This window comes from Leptodactylus fuscus, chromosome 3 (assembly GCF_031893055.1).
Source record: "Leptodactylus fuscus isolate aLepFus1 chromosome 3, aLepFus1.hap2, whole genome shotgun sequence".
In the NCBI taxonomy this organism is placed as follows: domain Eukaryota; kingdom Metazoa; phylum Chordata; class Amphibia; order Anura; family Leptodactylidae; genus Leptodactylus; species Leptodactylus fuscus.
The window spans coordinates 107,509,233-107,527,776 of record NC_134267.1 but is presented as its reverse complement, the minus strand read 5'-3'; the positions used below and the strand labels follow the sequence as shown (position 1 = coordinate 107,527,776).

Here is an 18,544-nt window from a genome sequence, read left to right as displayed (position 1 = left end):
ATATCAGTGAAAACCTGCGATCGGTTGTTATCGATACCTGGAGTAAAACTGTGTGAATGTGAACTTGTGTACCAGTGTCATCTACAGCGCCCTGCCCCTCTAAAGCACATACATGGTATTGGCTATTATACACACACATGATATTGGCTATTAAAATTACTATTTGAAATTACACACTTGTAAAATTAATGTTTTATTTCATATTCAAAAGGTTATTTGAAGAACTCTATGAAGACCATGGAGACACTCTATCTTTACAATACGGAGGCTCTCAGCTTGTTCATAGGGTTAAAACTTACAGAAAAATTGCACCGTGGACTCAGCATTCCAAAGATATCATGCAGACTCTGTCCAGATACTACAGTAATGCATTTTCAGGTAAAAACATGTAGCTCTTCTTTATGGACTGATCCCAGAAAGTAAAAAAAAAATGCTTAAAAAGGTGTAGTAACATCACCAGTCTCTAACCACTTCAGTTCCAAAGTTAGCATTGCTTCTGTGTTCTGGTTCACCTATCATGTGTTCACACACAATATGTGGCTGTAGCAGCCAAACACTGACTACGGTGTGCCACCTCTGTGGTCACTGACATTTACAGATCACCATTGGAAAATGAAGTAATTCTCAAAAACTGTGTGACTATGCAGAGTTACAAGCATCATTGGCAGAGACTGTGTATGTGATAGCTGCAACCAAGGCAGTCCACCACCTTTAGCTTTATGGTAACATCTTATGACAAATCTTGGCTACAATTTGGCAAAAGATGTGTTGGAGAGAACACTTTCTATAATATGGCATGCACTCTTCTCTCCGCATGTTTCATGCGGTAACCACACGGGACCCATTATAGTCTATGGGTCCGCAGGTTTCCCTTAGGTAACTGCTTTTTAATGCGTATAGGTTTCCATTTGGGGGGGGGGGGGGGGGACTTCCCGAACAGAAACCTGAACGCAGATGTGAACTGGGCCTAAAATTTACACTTGGCCCTAAAAAAAATCATGACCTATGCATCAGGATACATGAAAGGTTACAGAGGGACACCAATGGAAAGGGAATTACATAATCCTGTTCTTATCCTAGAAAAAAAAAAAATCAGCTGATATGTTCCCTCTAAATCTTACAACAAACCTTTAGAGAGATGGGAAAATATACCGTATGTTCCACTTTGCCATATACGCCAGCACTTTGAACACTATGTGTTGATACAGGAGGTTTTCCTTACAAGACAGAAAGGTTTGGCAAGATAACTGGTGTTGCAATGATCACATACGTTTTGTGTTTTGTTTTCTCAGTGTTGAAGAACATAAAATGGGAAAAATTCATAAGCTTTTCCTTTTTAAAAACCTGTTGCTGTGTTTAGATATTCTAGTCAACAACACAAACTTAAGATATATGTACATAAGCTGTAGGGGGAGCATATATTAGAGCAGTGGTTCTCAACTTTTCTAATGCCGTGACCCCACAATACAGTTCCTCATGTTGCGGTGACCCCATTCAGTTTGGAACACGCATCCATAACAGCGTGTGTTCCAGCTGTATAGCGCTGCTGCAGACAGTAGCACGGCTTCTCAGTGGCTAAAGCCATCGGAAATATGTATTTTCTGATGGCTTTAGGTATACCTTCCAACTTTTGAAGAGTAGAAAGAGGGACAAAATGGACAAATTTAGCTCCGCCCACTTTTATGTTGACTCCTCCCATTCTCATTAATTTTTCATGTGCTCCCACACAGTATAATCCTCCTACAGTCACCCGGACATTATATGTCCCCTTGCCATCTCTCCCCCAGTTTCATATAACCCCTTCATCTGCCCCCAGTTTCATGTCCCTCCATCTCTTCCCCCAGTTTCATGTCCCCCCATCTCTGCCCCCAGTGTCATGTTGTTGTACCCCCCTTCATCTGCCCACAGTTTCATGTCCCCCCCCATCTCTTCCCCAGTTTCATGTCCCCCCATCTCTGCCCCAGTGTCATGTCCCCCCATCTCTGCCCCCCGTGTCATGTTGTGCCCCCCCCCCCTCATCTGCCCACAGTTTCATGTCCCCCATCTCTTCCCCCAGTTTCATGTCCCCCATCTCTGCCCCAGTGTCATGTCCCCCATCTCTGCCCCCCGTGTCATGTTGTGCCCCCCCTCATCTGCCCACAGTTTCATGTCCCCCATCTCTTCCCCCAGTTTCATGTCCCCCATCTCTTCCCCCAGTTTCATGTTCCCACATCTCTGCCCAGAGCTTCATGTCCCTCCACCTCTGTCCCCAGTGTCATGCCGTCCCCCCCCCTTCATCTGCCCACAGTTTCATGGCCCTCCATCTCTGTCCCCAGTGTCATGCCGTTCCCCCGCCTTCATCTGCCCCAGTGTCATGCCGTCCCCCCCTTCATCTGCCCCTTCATTATGTTCCACCTTAATGTTTAAAACAAAAAAAAAAAACACTTATACTCACCTTCCAACGCTCCCCCGCCGTCCGCTCAGTCTCGCTTACTCATATAGTTGTAGCCGCGATGTGACGTCATCACATCGCGGCAACATATGCAGAAGCCGCAGCACAGCATTAAAGCAGGAGCTGGCTGTGATAGCTCCTGCATTAATCGCCTGTGTGTTCAACTCATCGGCGTCCTCCGGGCACCGATAAGTTGAAACTGGGACATACCTCCCACCAACCGGGACGTTTGGGAGGTATGCTTTAGGCGACCCCTGTGTTTTGGTCGTTCGACCCCCAGGTTGAGAACCGCTGTATTAGAGAAAGGCAAATGCACACAAAGTATTTGATCAATGAGGAAAAACAAATTTCCTTGAGAACTCTTTGTGCTGAAGATCCCTAATGAATTTCCACTGAGCAAACACACACTCTGTTAGACTGATTTCTAAGTTTGTAACAGTTTTGTATATGACAAAGGCAATGTTTAACTCTGATGTGTTCTGCAGACTGATTGTGGACTAGTTTATATTGCACAGTTGTATTTAGTATAATATCATTGGTTTATTACTTAACCTACAATACTTTACATGGTTGCTTTTGTCTTTATTTTCTCCCAGATGCAGACCGACAAGATGCAATTAATCTTTTTCTGGGTGTTTTCAAGCCAACAGAAGGCAAGCCGCATCTCTGGGAGTTGCCCACTGACTTCTACTTGCATCATAAAAATACGATGAAACTCCTCCATTCAAAAAGAAGGTAATATAACGATTTTTTTCCATCCATGCAGGGAAATGCAGGATTTGTTCTGTCATCAGTTTAAAGGAGTTGTCGTTTTTTTTACTTTGTTAGACCAATCACAACCCCTTAACCGTGTGTTTTTGTATATAAAATGTTTACCTCAGACAAAAAGCCCTAGTGTAGCGCTAATATGGTGTGAACACAATCCAATCAACAAAATGTAGACTCCAAACTGTACGCACCTATATAAACATGCTGCTCAAATTAAAACTTAACTAGTGTTCTGTTTTTTTGTGTTTTTTTTTGTTTGGGCTTTTTACCCCCTTCCCTTTTTAAAAAAACAAACAATTATGAGACTAGAATACAGGTGACCAAAGAACACACCCAATTATGCACGATTTTCACAATTAAAATCTGTTGTAGGCACGGCGGCCTACAAAAAAAAATGTAATTAAAATAAACCATGTTGTCTTACCGTTGTTCCACATAGCAGGAGTATCTGTGCGATAATGTTCTCCTACAGATTACAAATTGAAGGTAGGTTCAGAGGTAGGTAGCACATTGATAGCCAAATATAGCAGAAATGAATAGGGAGTCAGAAGGTGGGTGGAAGTTAAGATGGGAGACGTCACTTACCCAATTACACCCTAACAGACCCTCTATTATACCTTCAGTTCTTAATTTTGGAACTGTGGCCCTAAGTCAACACTATCCCAACTCGAACTTTACCTTACAAAAAAGGAGCTTACAAAACCCTGCCTACAAGAAAACAAAAAGTTATAAGGTCATCTAAAATATATTCTCTACATAAGAACCACAATCAGAAACACTGATATCCAATAAGCATACACCTGACATGTATGTGCTATCTATAGTGTATATAATACTCATCAGGGGAGAAATCAAGAAATTACAATAACATGCGCCCGATGACAGTCACACAACCAGACTGCCACAAGCAAAGTAAAAATCAGCCTGTGAGCTGGACAGACAGTGAACAGGGTAAGGTAAGTAGTAGGAAGACAAAAAAAGAAAAACAGCGTTATACTCCCCTTAATAACCTAACTGTGATGTAAGGTATATAGGACCCAGGTCCTTCCCTGGTGTGTGGTGTCATCCACAAGTAAAGTCATTAGAATGACACACAAGTTTTCATTTGCATAGGGAATAAAAGTGGAATTTCTCAGCTCCAAACTTGTGCCTATGCCACTAACTGGCTGTACAACTACATGAGTGGTTTTAAAGAAGGTTTGGTGGTGGTATACTCCATTTTAAAGGGATTTATGAAAGTAAAAAAAAAATCTGGATGCTTTCTAGAACCATTATCTTGTAAGGAACACAGGACAAGTATTCATAGTCGTTGTCTTTAGAAATGATAAATAATGTTGTGAAAAGCTGACTTGACATTGCCACATTCTTACTCCATCTCCTTTCTCTGCTTATTGGGTACAATTGCACTTCCTGGCTGCCTCCTAAGGGGCCATAACTTAGTAACTTGTAACTGGCCAATCCCATGCATGTTTTTTTTCAAAGCACCTTCCTTCTTTGGTTTGTGATGTCCAGTAAATGAAATGTGACTGGTCCTAAAATATACCTTATGGAAATATTAATCTGCAATACAAAAAAATTGAATCCCTAGAGAGAAGAAAACCAAAGTAATCGGATCTGAACTTAGACAAGGAGCAGATTCTTACATGGAAACGGAAACAAACCTATGGAATGAAGTTGTTAGTGATCAACCAATAACACTTTCTACATGTCATTAAAGGGTTTATTCCAAAGAAATAGGCATTCTACATAAAATAAGATAATCCTTTAATAGTCCCATCATGAGGAGATTTAGTGCGTTACAGCAGCATGGATAATACAGTAATATTGCAAGAAAGAACACATACAAGCACAGAGTAGGAGATAGAAAAGATACTAGGAGTTGTAGCAAAGAAAAAGAAAGACTTCAGGATCATTTAGTTCTCTGTGTGGAGTGATTTTCGCTTGGTCTAATGTTGATTATACAGCCTGACTGCTGTTAGGAAGAGGGACCTCCGATAGCACTCCTTTTCCCACTTGGGGTGAAGCAGTTGGTCACTGACAGTACTGCCAAGTGCTGTCATGGTCTCATACATGGGATGGGAGTTGTTCTCCAGCATGGAGCTCACCACGGACAGTGTCTTTCTGTCACCCACCACCTGTACTGGGTTTGGGGGGCTTCCCAGGACAGAGCTGGCCCTTCTAACCAGCCTGTCAAGTCTATTACTGTCCCTGGCTGGTATGCTACTCCCCCAGCAGGCCACTCCGAAGAAGATGGCTGATGCTACTACTGAGTTGAAAAAGGGTCTGAGAAGTGCCTCATGAACTCCAAAGGCCCTCAGCCTCCTGAGCAGGTAGATCCTGCTGTGGCCTTTTCTGTGCAGCTCATCCAGGCGATCAGCCCAGTCCAGTTTATTATTTTGGAGCACACCCAGGTACTTATGGGTCTTGACTATCTCAATGCTTGTCCCTTGGATTTCCATTGGATACGGCGCATGTCTCTACTTACTAAAGTCCACCACCAACTCCTTGGTCTTCCCATGCATTAGTCCTGAGGTGATTTCACTGACATCATTCCACAAAATCCCGGATTAAGTCTCTGTACTCCCTGTTGTCTCCATCTGTGATGAGGCCTACTATTGCAGAGTCATCGGAGTACTTTTGTAAGTAACAGCTAGATGAGTTGCACCTAATGTCAGCAGTGTACAGTGTGAAAAGGAAAGGGGCAAGAACTGTACCTTGTGGTGCCCCTGCACTACAGATCACAGTGTCAGACACATAGTCCCGGGCTCTCTCATACCGAGGTCAGTTTGTGAGGTGGTCTAATATCCAGTTGAATAGGTGATGGTCCACACCTACAAGGTCCAGCTTGTCCCTAAGTAGCCCTGGCTGAATGGTGTTAAAAGCACTGGAGAAATCAAAGAACATTATTCTCACAGTATTCCCTGGTTTCTCCAGGTGAGAAAGAGCTCTGTGAAGAAGGTGGATGATGACATTATCCACCCCAATTCCCGGCCGATAAGCAAAATGAAGGGGGTCTATAGCTGAGTTCACTAGAGCTTGGAGATGTGTCAGAACCAGTCTTTCTAGGACCTTCATCAAGTGGGATGTCAATTCTACAGGTCTGTAGCTGTTGAGGCCCATCGGATAAGGTGTCCCAATTAGGACACTGATACTGACAATATATATATATATATATATATATATATATATATATATATATATTCTAAGACTTCACTTTTATTAGTATTCACTAAAACCATGTCAATAGTCTAAAAGAATAATATCAATTGTCAGGGTCTGTGATTGCTAGGTGGGGTGGCATAGACACATAAATCCAGATTATTGGTCCAAAAAATGGTAGAGTTTTATTTTCACTCCAAAAACAGGAACAAAAGCAGCAGCAAAAGAAAACAATACAAAAATAAATACCTACCTGGCTAGGCTCTAACTGAACATGGAATAGGTTACCTCACCTATAATAGCAGATTCAATAGCAAGTTAAATCATCCAGGACAGCTCCCATGCAAGCTTCCTGCTGGCTACCCAGCCAAGCTCTGTCCAAAGTCTTGCTGCTGGAGCTGACGTTTTATTTCCTCGCTGATGAGGACAACTCTCAGCAGCTGAGTTGCTGCAGGAACCACCAGAAAGTGTGGACTGGAGGGGGTTGAAATGACAGGTCCCACTGCCAACCTACCTGCCATTCTTAAAAAATCGAGCCCAATAGACAGAACTTGAAATAATGCCCAGCAGACAAAAGTTATCTGCTGAGAACCATTCTTTCTGGAGTTTCTCATCTCAATCACCTGAGCAGTCTGGGTGAGATATACAGTATACCCCCTCCATCACTTTCCCAGCCATTGGTTTACACAATTCAGACCACTAGATTATACTGAATAGTTATCCCAGATTACTAAATTTATGTGAGATAAACTATCTGCTGATTAAATCAGACTACCTAGGTATAAGGGAAATTGATGGAGTTGACTTTCAGTATTATAAAAACCCTATCTCACTACATCACAGATTATTACGTGTGAGTTATTGCTTTGTGGCTGATACAAATAGTAAAACCGGAGACCCAATAAACATAAGGCAGGTGTATCCTCCTTGAGGCTACTGGCCTTGTGCCACGCCAGCATTGGCTAGAGGGGGTAACAAAACCGCCACAGATTCCAGGTACACAGCCTCTCATTCAAAGCATCTTCACACGTGTATAACTTACAGTAACATTAGCCCTGACAGAGGAGCGGTCCTGCCGGCGGTCAGACTATTCTACCGCTAATTTATTGTGAATAGCAGTTTTAACTGCTTCTTTTGTGAGACTTTCAGTCCCTGATGATTCTTCAAACAAGTTAAAACGTGTCGGGTAATGTTACTATTAGCTATGCACGTGTGGAGATGCTTTGAATAAGAGGCTGTGTTCTTATCTTACTAGTACTAAGAGAGTGCTACCTTAGCTGTCAAAAAAATTATTTACTTATTATACTTATATTATATTTACTTATTATTATGTACTAGCTGCTACCTGCGACTTCGTCTGCGGTGATTGTAGAAGTGTGTAAATCGAGTCGCAGGTGAAATTTTACGATCGGGTTTACGCGGCGTTAACGCCGTGTACATGCACCCGTAAATAGCGCGGCGCAAACGCTCCCGTAATGCAGCGCTCGGCGTAAAAATAAGCACCAAATGAGCGCCGCGTTACGCCATGTGAATGGACCCTTACACGTGTATTTGTAGACGTGTATTTTCAGCAAATACATGGGCGTTTAGTGGGTGTGAAGGAGAGCAGGGGGTGCGCTGAATAATGCAATGCATTGCAATAGTAATGTATTGCAATGCATTGCCTAATAGTGTGAGTGTATGCAGGCATAATGTTTAGTTCAGTTAGTAGAGTGGGGGATTTCAGAGGCAGGGATAGGTAATGTGTGTGTTTCACAGTATTGTGTTTTTTTTTGTTTTTTTTTTATTTATTTTAATGCTAATGAGGTTTGCAGGCTGCATCCAGCAGCTTGCAAAACAATACCGTTGTACATCAGCAGGGGGTGTCTTGAACAATGCAATGCATTGCAATCGTAATGTATTGCTATGTATTGCATAATCGTGCCAGTGCTATTGCAGGCTACGTAGCATAGCCTTCAGCAGCCTGTACACACTGAGCTGTGTTGGAGGCGTGGGAGAGCTAGCGGCTGCTATAGGAACCTTCGCGGCGGCAGCCTAGCCCAGTGCAGGCAGCGGAGATGAGCAGGAGGATGCCTCCGCGCAGCGAGGGACAGACGGGAGCCGCAGGACAGGTAAGAGAAGGCAACGGAGGACGCAAAGTTGGCAGGAACTGGAGACATGACGGGGGTAGCACAGTGTATGCGCGATTGTGTAAGGGAAGGGCTATGGTGTACGTGAACTTACCAGTGTCGAGCTGGTGCAGAGGAAACAGCAGGGAGGTGATAGCAGCGTCGGGTACTGTTGCGGGCTGGAGGCAGGATTTCGTGTGCTGCGGCCTAAGGTAGAGGCGCGAAATGGTGGCGTGCTAGTAACACGTTGTTTATGTGTGCAAAGTGCGCATGCTCCAGTGAAGCTAGTGGAGTAGTGTGGTGAGCGGTGTGGCGGATCCTCCCAGTGGTGGGGGTTGGCAAACATGGCTGGTCTGGAGAGTGACAGAGGTAGGCTCCTGCAGGATGGTGAAGGTGAGGGTGAAAGTGGGAAAGTATATGTGAATGTGAGTGTGTGTGGTCAGGGGCTAGGCTGTAGGGGGTAATGTGAAGTTTAGGGGCTTGCTATGGTCCAAAGTGTGTGAGATTGCAGAGATGGTGATGTCAGTTTGTTTTTTGTGGGGTTCGTGTGGAAAACGTATGTGGGTTATTGCGATCAAAAGTAGCCTATTGCGCAATTGTGTGTATTAACTATGCTTGTGGAAAATTTCAGCCAAATCGGTGGAGCAGGTTTGCGTGATTGACCGCCAGGCCTCCGAACATCTAAAGTCACAAACCTACAAACTCACAAACATTTCACATTTCTAATATTAATAGGATTATATATATATATATATATATATATATATATATATATATATATATATATATATATATCTATATATATATATATATATATAAAACTGCAAATCCCAATTGATTGATGCCGGAGATTTTATTTAGAGAAGACCATTCGATACCTGTATTTTAGGTCCATTTCAATGGGTATTGGTTGTCCTGGATTTATAGAACATATTCGTAAAGTACATTGTGGTGATTCCATTAGGTCTCAATGACTGCAATGACCTTAGTGTTTTCCTTTAATGATTAATTTAATATAGAAAATGTGGAATATTGTTGTTTGAATTATGTGTAAAAATAGCGTTCAGATGGGCGCGATGCCTCCCTAGCACTTTTATATCAGCGTGCGAGACATCAAATTCATCGGAATAGACACACAGTGTAGTATATCCCGACGCAGTATTGTTCTGATGACGTCATTACGTCACTGCATCTTCTCGGAAGAGTACAAAAGGAAGATGGCTGCGTTAAGTGTTGTACCACTGAGGACTGGAGGAAGCGTGGAAACGCGAAATGGCTGTTTTCCATACAGTTTGTGTCTGGCATATTATTGCTGTACAATGTTTGTCCTGCAATGAGCTAGATGTAAGGGAAAAGAAGCTTTTAGAGAAATGTGACTGTCGCTTCGCTTTCTTCTATCTAACACTTGCTTTACACACATATATGCACTTTCAGCCTATTGTGAGAATAGCACATTACAAATTGTTGTTGATTGTTATATGGTTGTTTTATACTATATAGCGAGAGCATACCCCAGTAATGGAATAGGTTAGAGTTGATTTTATACTAGTTTTTATTTCACAAGTTTATACAAATATCTAACTATGCTAAGCCATGATAAACATATTTGTTGTTAAATGCACATATCCTGTTTTCATCATGGACAGAACAGATTGCCTCTGTTTAATCCATGCAACAATAGAAACCACATTAAATGGCAATGATTTATTACTTGACACACACAGTAGACATTTCATGGAATAGGATTTCTCTAGAGGATACGTATTAGTATGAAGGTCTTCTCAACCTCCTCAGCAGGAAGCAATTAAATACGGAGTCAAGTTGACTTATTTGATATCATCGAGGAATCATTACACTTTGTATCCGACAGCTTAAAACACAAATATTGTAATGAAATGTCTTTTTCTCTCTCTCTAGGGTTATTATGGTTAATAATACTTTACTTTGCTAACCAGATAGATTAATAAGTGTCCATTACAATTGGACATGTCCTTTAATTAGAAGTAGATGAGATGCTTATGCATTGCAATCCACAAAACTGTTAGCCTACATTCACACAACATCACATGGCTGCATTAAATTCAATACATGTGAATGGGGCTAATTTTTTTGAACCGTCAAAATTGGTCATGCCTGATTTTTATCCATTTTCATGGATCTTTCAATACATGCTGTCAGGTGCAAAATGGCCATGAAAAGCCCCCACTTTCCACAGCTATTTTTTACAACAGTTGAGTGGATATAGGCTTACACTTTAAGAGGGACGCTCTTTCATTCTAGCAACAGCATTTTCCACTTTAATTTCATATGCATTCAAATTAACTGTTTGACACCCTTGGGCCACACCAGCTAGAGCTCCATTTCTTTTGGAGTCACTGCAACTTTCTATCTATGGGACATATACTCTCTGTTTTGTCTATGGTGCTGGGCAGTAAGGCAACCCCCAAAACGAAAATGGGTGCTCCTGCATGTATGACCCTGCCCTCAGTGCACCAAATGTTTTCATTTGTATATTGAATAAAAGTTGATTTTCTCAGCAGCAAGCTTGCACTTTGACACAAAGATATGTTCACTATGCCACTGTCCAGCCTTACAACAGCATGTAAGTGGTTTAAAAGCTGTAATGGTGGTGGTAATAAACTCCATTTAAAAGGGTTTATGTCGCTATAAACTTAAAATATATATTGATTAATCAATCTTTTGACCAAAAGTCATCAGCCCTACTTTATTAGTTTGAACGTGCAGTTTACTGAAAGGAATCATGCCAGGTTGATTTTGTGTGCGAAACCCTATCCACCAGGTTCTGATGCTATGCATTTGCTTTAAAAACATGGGCATTCACTATTGTAATCAATTCCATACAGGCATCCCTGTAATTCTTCTCCTTTTGGGGCTGTTTGATAATCTAGAGTATGTCCCGATGGATTACGCATCACAAGGTAGCTGGGCTGCCTTGGCCAGGTAATTTGCATTTAGTATAAGTGATTTTTATCATTTCCCCTTGGCAGAATTTTTATAAATGATCTTTGTAAACCCCTGTAAAATCCACCTGATTTCCGTTAAATACAATGGGCTCTGTTAATCCAGGATCATACGCCCTTTCATAACTTCTCTATATCAGTCACAGTAAAGAAGCACTGCAGTTAGTACCTTTCGCTCTGGTGGATTCACAGTTATAGCATGTGAGCCATTAAACACACACAGTGCCAGTGTGCATCCTTTTTCTTCTTTAATGCTTGTCAAATGTAATTGCAGCTAAATACACTGCCTATTTGTAAGCAAAATGTGTACTAGCTATAGGTATGTATCTATGTACCCAGTGGCGTAACTAGAAATGGCGGGGCCCCGTGGCGAACTTTTGACATGGGGCCCCCCCCCAAACCGACGCCGAAGACCTCAACCGACCCCCTCCTCAGAACTCTATTATGTCCCTTAGTAAGCCCTGCACACAGTATTAACCCCAATAGTGTCCCCTGCACACAGTATTAACCCCAATAGTGTCTCCTGCACACAGTATTAACCCCAATAGTGTCCCCTGCACACAGTATTAACCCCAATAGTGGCCCCTGCACACAGTATTAACCCCAATAGTGTCTCCTGCACACAGTATTAACCCCAATAGTGTCCCCTGCACACAGAATTAACCCCAATAGTGTCCCGTGCACACAGTATTAACCCCAATAGTGACCCCTGCACACAGTATTAACCCCAATAGTGTCTCCTGCACACAGTATTAACCCCAATAGTGTCCCCTGCACACAGTATTAACCCCAATAGTGTCCCCTGCACACAGAATTAACCCCAATAGTGTCCCCTGCACACAGTATTAACCCCAATAGTGGCCCCTGCACACAGTATTAACCTCAATAGTGTCTCCTGCACACAGTATTAACCCCAATAGTGTCCCCTGCACACAGAATTAACCCCAATAGTGTCCCCTGCACACAGTATTAACCCCAATAGTGACCCCTGCACACAGTATTATGTCCCACTGTGGACATCCATAAACAATTATTATACTCTGGGGTCTTTTCAGACCCCAGAGTATAATAATCGGAGACCCAGGGGAATAAAAACATTTTTTTAAAAAACAGTTGCTTACCTGTGCCCGGCTCCTAGGCTGTCGGCTACCGGCTGCCGCTCTTGTCCTGCATTAATGACATCGGACGTCACATGACCCGGGAAGCAGACCCGGGTCATGTGACGTCAGAGACGTCAGACACGAATGAGGGAGGCCGGAGGCAGGATCGTGGAGAGGTAAGTAACACTGTTTGTTATGTTCCTTATGTCTCCTGGTCCGCTGATCATTATACTCGGGGGTCTGCAAAGACCCCCGAGTATAATGATAGTGTTTGTGGGGCCCGCGGTGTCACTTGCCGATCCCGGCCCAACCAGGATCGGCAAGTGAATGGGGCCCATAACGGACTATTTAAAAAAAAAACAAAAAAAACACAGCGGTAGCAGCTGTCACCGGGCCCCCTAATGGCCCGGGCCCTGTGGCAGCTGCTACTGCTGCTACCACGGTAGTTACGCCCCTGTATGTACCTATGAAATCATTTTTCTTTCCATCAGCCTTATGTGTTATTAGTTCATTGTTTTACTGGCTTACTTATATGTAGACCTACTACTTTTTCTCAACATTTTTATTTTTCAGATATTTAAAGGGTTTTTTCCCCCAGGCAAAAAATTGTTTTGTTTTTTTTTTGTTTTTTTTAAAGGCCAATTAGTGCTATTAATGGGTTAATACATGCACTCATATTCCTTTAGCAGTTTATTGAGTGATTTCTGGGGTCTCTGGGTACTCCTGGTATCTTCTGTATTTGTTTACATGGTGCAGCTTCCCGCTATGTAACTTTCACACTAACCCCTCTCTCTTCACTCCCTCCCTCCCATACACCACTTCCCTGTCTCTCTAGCTATCCCCCTCCCACTACTAGCCCTTCCCTTCCTACTCAGCCCAGCCCCTGACCCCATTATATACTTACCTCTCCTCCTTCCAGTCTTCCTCCTGTGGGACGGCCCATCCTTCTTTTCTGACTGCCTGCACGTGCTATAGACCAAGCGCTGCTCTGTAGCCAACTATCAATCTCTACTGCACAGGTCTCTGCTGCTCCCATGTCTGCGCAGTAGAGATGGATTATCGGCTGCACAGAGGAGCGCTGGGTTTGTAACACGTGGCGGCAGTGAGAAATCAGGGGGGAGCCGTACCGCATGAAGGAGCCTGGAAGAGAGGTAAATATGATGGAGCGGATAAGGCGGGAGGGAGTAATGGTAACATTCCGTTTTCGGAAATGGGGAACTGGATTGTCAGCGAATAACCAGAAGATGCCCCTGGGGCGGGCACATGATCGCTCCAGAGATATGGGTAAATATTCATTTTTGATTAATTGTTATTTAGTAAGTAGGTAAAGGGAGGGTGTTTAGATTAGTGTAGGATTTAATTTTATCCTGGACATCCCCTTTAATGCCCAGTTTCACTTTGTTCCGTGCTTTTCTATTACATACATTTCCTCATCAACTGAACTGTGTTTACACTAATCATAATTGATGGTCTCAGTCTTTGGTGACTTTTAGTGCTCATATTGCCAACAGTTTCAGATCATTCAATCAATCTGTAGAACGGAAGGTTACATAATATAGAAAAAAACAATCTGGTCTGGCAGCAACTTGTATAGATGGAAAATGTCCTTTATTTGGGAAAGGTTCCTGTGAGGACCAATACGTGTAAGAAAAAAAAAAAAGTAAGAATATCTAAAAAATTAAATATATATATATATATATATACACATATATATATATCAACTTAGAGTGGGTGTATATATATATATATATATATATATATATATATATATATATATATGACTAAACATATGTGCGAGTGTTCTCTGCATAATCTCACTTATAGAATTGCAGGAAAACATAGCATTGGCATAAAAAGACTGATCATTTCTGGTGTAACCAGGAACTTATCTCAATATATTATTGCATTCATGCAATATATTCATGCCCACGTTGATTTACTGAATGGGTAGGTCCTATTGTGTTTCCTCCAGTAGGAGTTAATTTTCAGTTTGATATGCTTATATAAAATCATAATTTGTGGATATTGGTATTCCAACATTTGCACTTGAGAATGGGGTACTGTGACTCCAAAACGTGTTGTGCATTTGTTATAAAAGTTTTCTGTTGGAGTGAATCCTGGATAAGCACTGTTACTTCCTCACTTTCATCTCCATTAATGGATATGAAACTGGTGTTACAATTGCAACTGTTCTGACGCCCTTCAAGAGGCGCTGTAGATTCTGCTGCTGTATTATGCCCAGTGACAAGGATTTGATCACATGTGCTAAGATTGTTGTGTCTTGCCAAGAGGCCATCTTTTTAAAACTGTTTTATTGTTTTTACATTGTGTATCTATTGTAATACACTATGCACTGCTTGGTGTTTGTTCTTTTTATTTGTATCATTGCATTTACCCTTAGAAAGGATTTATAGTTGCAGTTTTTGGGTTTTGATACTGTATAACTCTGAATTGAATACAAAAGAGATTGCAAATATAAATATTTCTTTTTTTTCCCCATTTCTTCATATTTTTCCTTGCTATTGGAAACACTCCAGTCTTTTAGTTAATAAAAAAAAGTAATAAAGGGAGACTATCATGTCCATAAATGCCCCCTATACCAATAATCGTGTTGTAGGGGCCTTCAGAAACATGCATTTTTGGTCACAAACTGTAGAAGCAATGCAGAGATGTTCATCTTTTTATGGATATGCAAATCAGCCTGTAAGTACATCAGGTAAAGGTACGATTTGGGAGATTTGTCTTCAGACAACCATGATAAAGGTTGCAAAGGAAAAATCGCCTCAGATACTGGTGTATTCTAGTGTGATGCCAGATGCATATCTATACCACTTGCACAGTGAGTCAGTTACAGCTACACGGGTGTTGTTGGGAACTGCAGACTATTGGTAAATCTGGCAAGTCAGGACCAGCTTCAGTACACTTGTAGGATGGTTTACATATCCATAAAAAAATGTTTTGTGACTACAATGGTATGTTTCTGCTCCTATTAAAGGCCCCTATACACCACTATTATTGGTTTGGGAGACATTTTGATCCAGCCAGACTTCCTTAAATCAAAAAGTTGGTATGTCATTCGAGCCTTAGAGGCTTCTAAAATTATTTTATTTTTGTTTTCAGTTACACATTCTGGTGGACGCCAGGTGTCTTAGAACATTTACCATTACCACTTGATGAAGGTAAGAGATCTTTAGGTTTTGAAATGCACTTGGGTTGATTCCCGATGTTGATACTGAGTAGAAAATGACGAATGCCTGAGATTACCTTACATAGCTGATGCTTGATTGGTACACCTACATTGGTACATCTACAGTCTTCTCTGTCAGCCTTGACCCACCATGCTTCTTTTTTAGGGGCTGGGAAATCTCATATTAAATAGCAAAAGCCCACCTCAAATTGATGTCACCAATGATAAGCACAAGTGAGAAGTTTGCCTATGCTATGGAGTCACTGCTAATTATTCACTTGTACGTTAGATAAGATTAGTGGTTCATATAAAGTTGTGTTAAATTGTTGTTTATGGCTGGTGAGATGTAGGCATGAGAACAAACCGCCAAATTCCAGTCAACTGCATCCAGATCAGGAACAGTGGACATTCACGTAGCACACACTGGAATTTGAGAAGCTGTTATTTTGGCTGACTGTAAATGTGTATAGAGGGCTGACATTGTAGTGTCTTGGTCTAAATATCAATAACTGGTGCCCCCAATAGTAATAGATGTCTACTCACATTCTTCAGGTAATCACATGATCATTGTGTGACCTATATATTTCTAGCATGGATTTCTGTGCAAAAAAAGAGGTCTCTCTTCTACCGGCAGATTCTGTTGAAAACCACCATGTTCATAATTGTCCTGCCTTCTGTTGTTCTATCCTAGCATTTCTGTGCCTCCTATAGCTCCCTCTCTCACGTACTGCCCATAGTTCCGATCTATAACACACTCCCTTTACATTCTCCAGTGTTATTATCAGTAGTTGGTGCAGAGTTTGGGACCTGCAGTGATGACATCCTCACAATCTCAGGTTCCTTGCAGGTACATAGTATTGAGCTCTGCTCTGATTTGTAGAAACAGGAAATAGATATGGCTACAGATCCTAGACATGGTTGACAACATCATCAAAATTAGATTCCGAACCGATTTCAATTGTATAACTAAAAACAAAACGCTAGATTATCATTATAAGTAAATTTTAAACTACTGTCACCAATATTTGTATATTGAGATTGCATGGATTTTTATCTGAACAGATATTTTGATTTTGCAGGGGATAATTGTATTACTTTAGAGTGACATGTTCATTGTTCATTCTTGTTAGTGAAGAATAAATATATAATGTAAAGAGTGAAATCGTTTTCATTCACTGGTCTAGTAGTGTTTGACAGATTATTAGGAATCATTACAGGGGGTTATGAAATTGAGGATCACAAGTGATTTAAGTAATTGAATTGGAAATAAATTTATGGTGCCAGTCATAAACAATTGCATTTAATCATATTACAGATTAGCATATAATCCATGGGCATGGCTCAATTTTCCCATTGTGATGATGGGGTGATAGGATTTGTCATGGGGTAGAAGACTATGTCTCCTGGTTTAGACGAGCTCAATCAACTCAAAGGGAGATGCGTATATGAGTACCTTGCCAAGTAAGTGGGAATATGAAGCCTTTGGTCTAGGAAGTTGTGCCCACATATAAAGGAGATAGAGCTCGGTATATTTAACAACTAATGTGGTGAGTGGAAAAGACAATAGAAAAGGAGCTTAGTTAAAAATTGGAGAAATTGATAGAGATGGACAGTGACGTCTTGAGAGAAAGAGAAGTAAAGAAAATTAAAAGAAAGGGGTATTTGAATGGTGGAGAGTGGAATGAAGAGGCAATGGGGCCATCTCTTTCCATAAACATCCTGCTCAAAATGGCTTTGAAACTAGAGAAATCTCGGATGAAGAATTGCAGCTGCTAGATTCACAGAAATTTTCCTTTGGTAAAGGATGCCTCTGCGGAAAGCTCCTTTGTTTGAAATAAAGGTAACATTTCCTGAGCCCATTGAGACAATTACAGGTGTTGCATAAGGTGTCAGTGGTGTGAAATCACAGGGCATGCTGCTGTAAGACAGTAGTGTGGGAGGTCCCAGGGGAATAGATAAGCGGGCTGTTTTTGGTGAGCTCTTCATCTGCATTTCCATGAGTTCCTGAAAGGTCGTACTCCTCCACAATTCCACAATAGCATGAAACCCTGTTCAGAGGGGTAGATCACATAGCAACATAATAGATGAGTTTGGATGAAGGCACAGGTCCTTGTTGGAAAAAAGATCCTTTCCAAATCCAGCAATTAGTATAAAAACCCAGGATCATCCAGTCTACACCAAATATCTAAAACCTGTATTCTGCATTTTTCCTTTAAAAAAAGGCATCCAGGAACTAAGGATACCTTCATATATATCAGTTGCATTAGTATCAGTTTGTTTGGCTTTTTCCTGAAAGGGGTTTGTGAGTGGGGGTATTAAAGCGCGTTATACAGTAGGTGGGGGCATTGAGGAATATTATAGTGTCCGGAACACATTGCTCATTAGTGCCTCTGCACTTAATTAACATTAACAGCAGCCAAGAGGAAAATTCATCTCCCGGCCCCTGACGCAAAGCCCCGATCCCTTACACTAAGCGGCAGCAGGGTTGGCAGTTGTCCCTGCTGTCTGCACAAGAGCCCTCATGTATGAACTCAGCAGGGGTAGTTACTGATCCCTGCTGCTGCTAGAGTTGCATATAGAATGGAGTTGCTCCTGGTAAATCTTCCCTCCAGCAACTTCAGTCTAGTGATCTCACTATAGAAATGACTAGAATGTAGTTGCCGCAGATAGGTTCAATCCTCCACTATCTGTTAAAAAAAAGCGGTGGGGTCAGATAGGGCCCACTAAAGGCATGGAGTCCACCTGGAGATTCACCGGTACCTTGGAGGGCCAGTCCAAGCCTGCAGGTGAGGACCCCAAAAGAGTTAGGT

The 18,544-nt window shown here is 41.7% G+C and overlaps 1 protein-coding gene across 1 annotated transcript in view; it reads left to right on the top strand.

The window, feature by feature from the left end:
- The window catches only part of FIG4 (FIG4 phosphoinositide 5-phosphatase), a 212,580-nt gene that overhangs the window by 102,909 nt on the left and 91,127 nt on the right, over positions 1 to 18,544 (top strand). Inside the window, exons 16-18 of the mRNA XM_075268134.1 lie at positions 212 to 378; positions 3,028 to 3,166; positions 15,668 to 15,726. Coding sequence (XP_075124235.1) covers positions 212 to 378; positions 3,028 to 3,166; positions 15,668 to 15,726 — 365 coding nt within the window. The remainder of the gene's footprint in view (positions 1 to 211; positions 379 to 3,027; positions 3,167 to 15,667; positions 15,727 to 18,544) is intronic.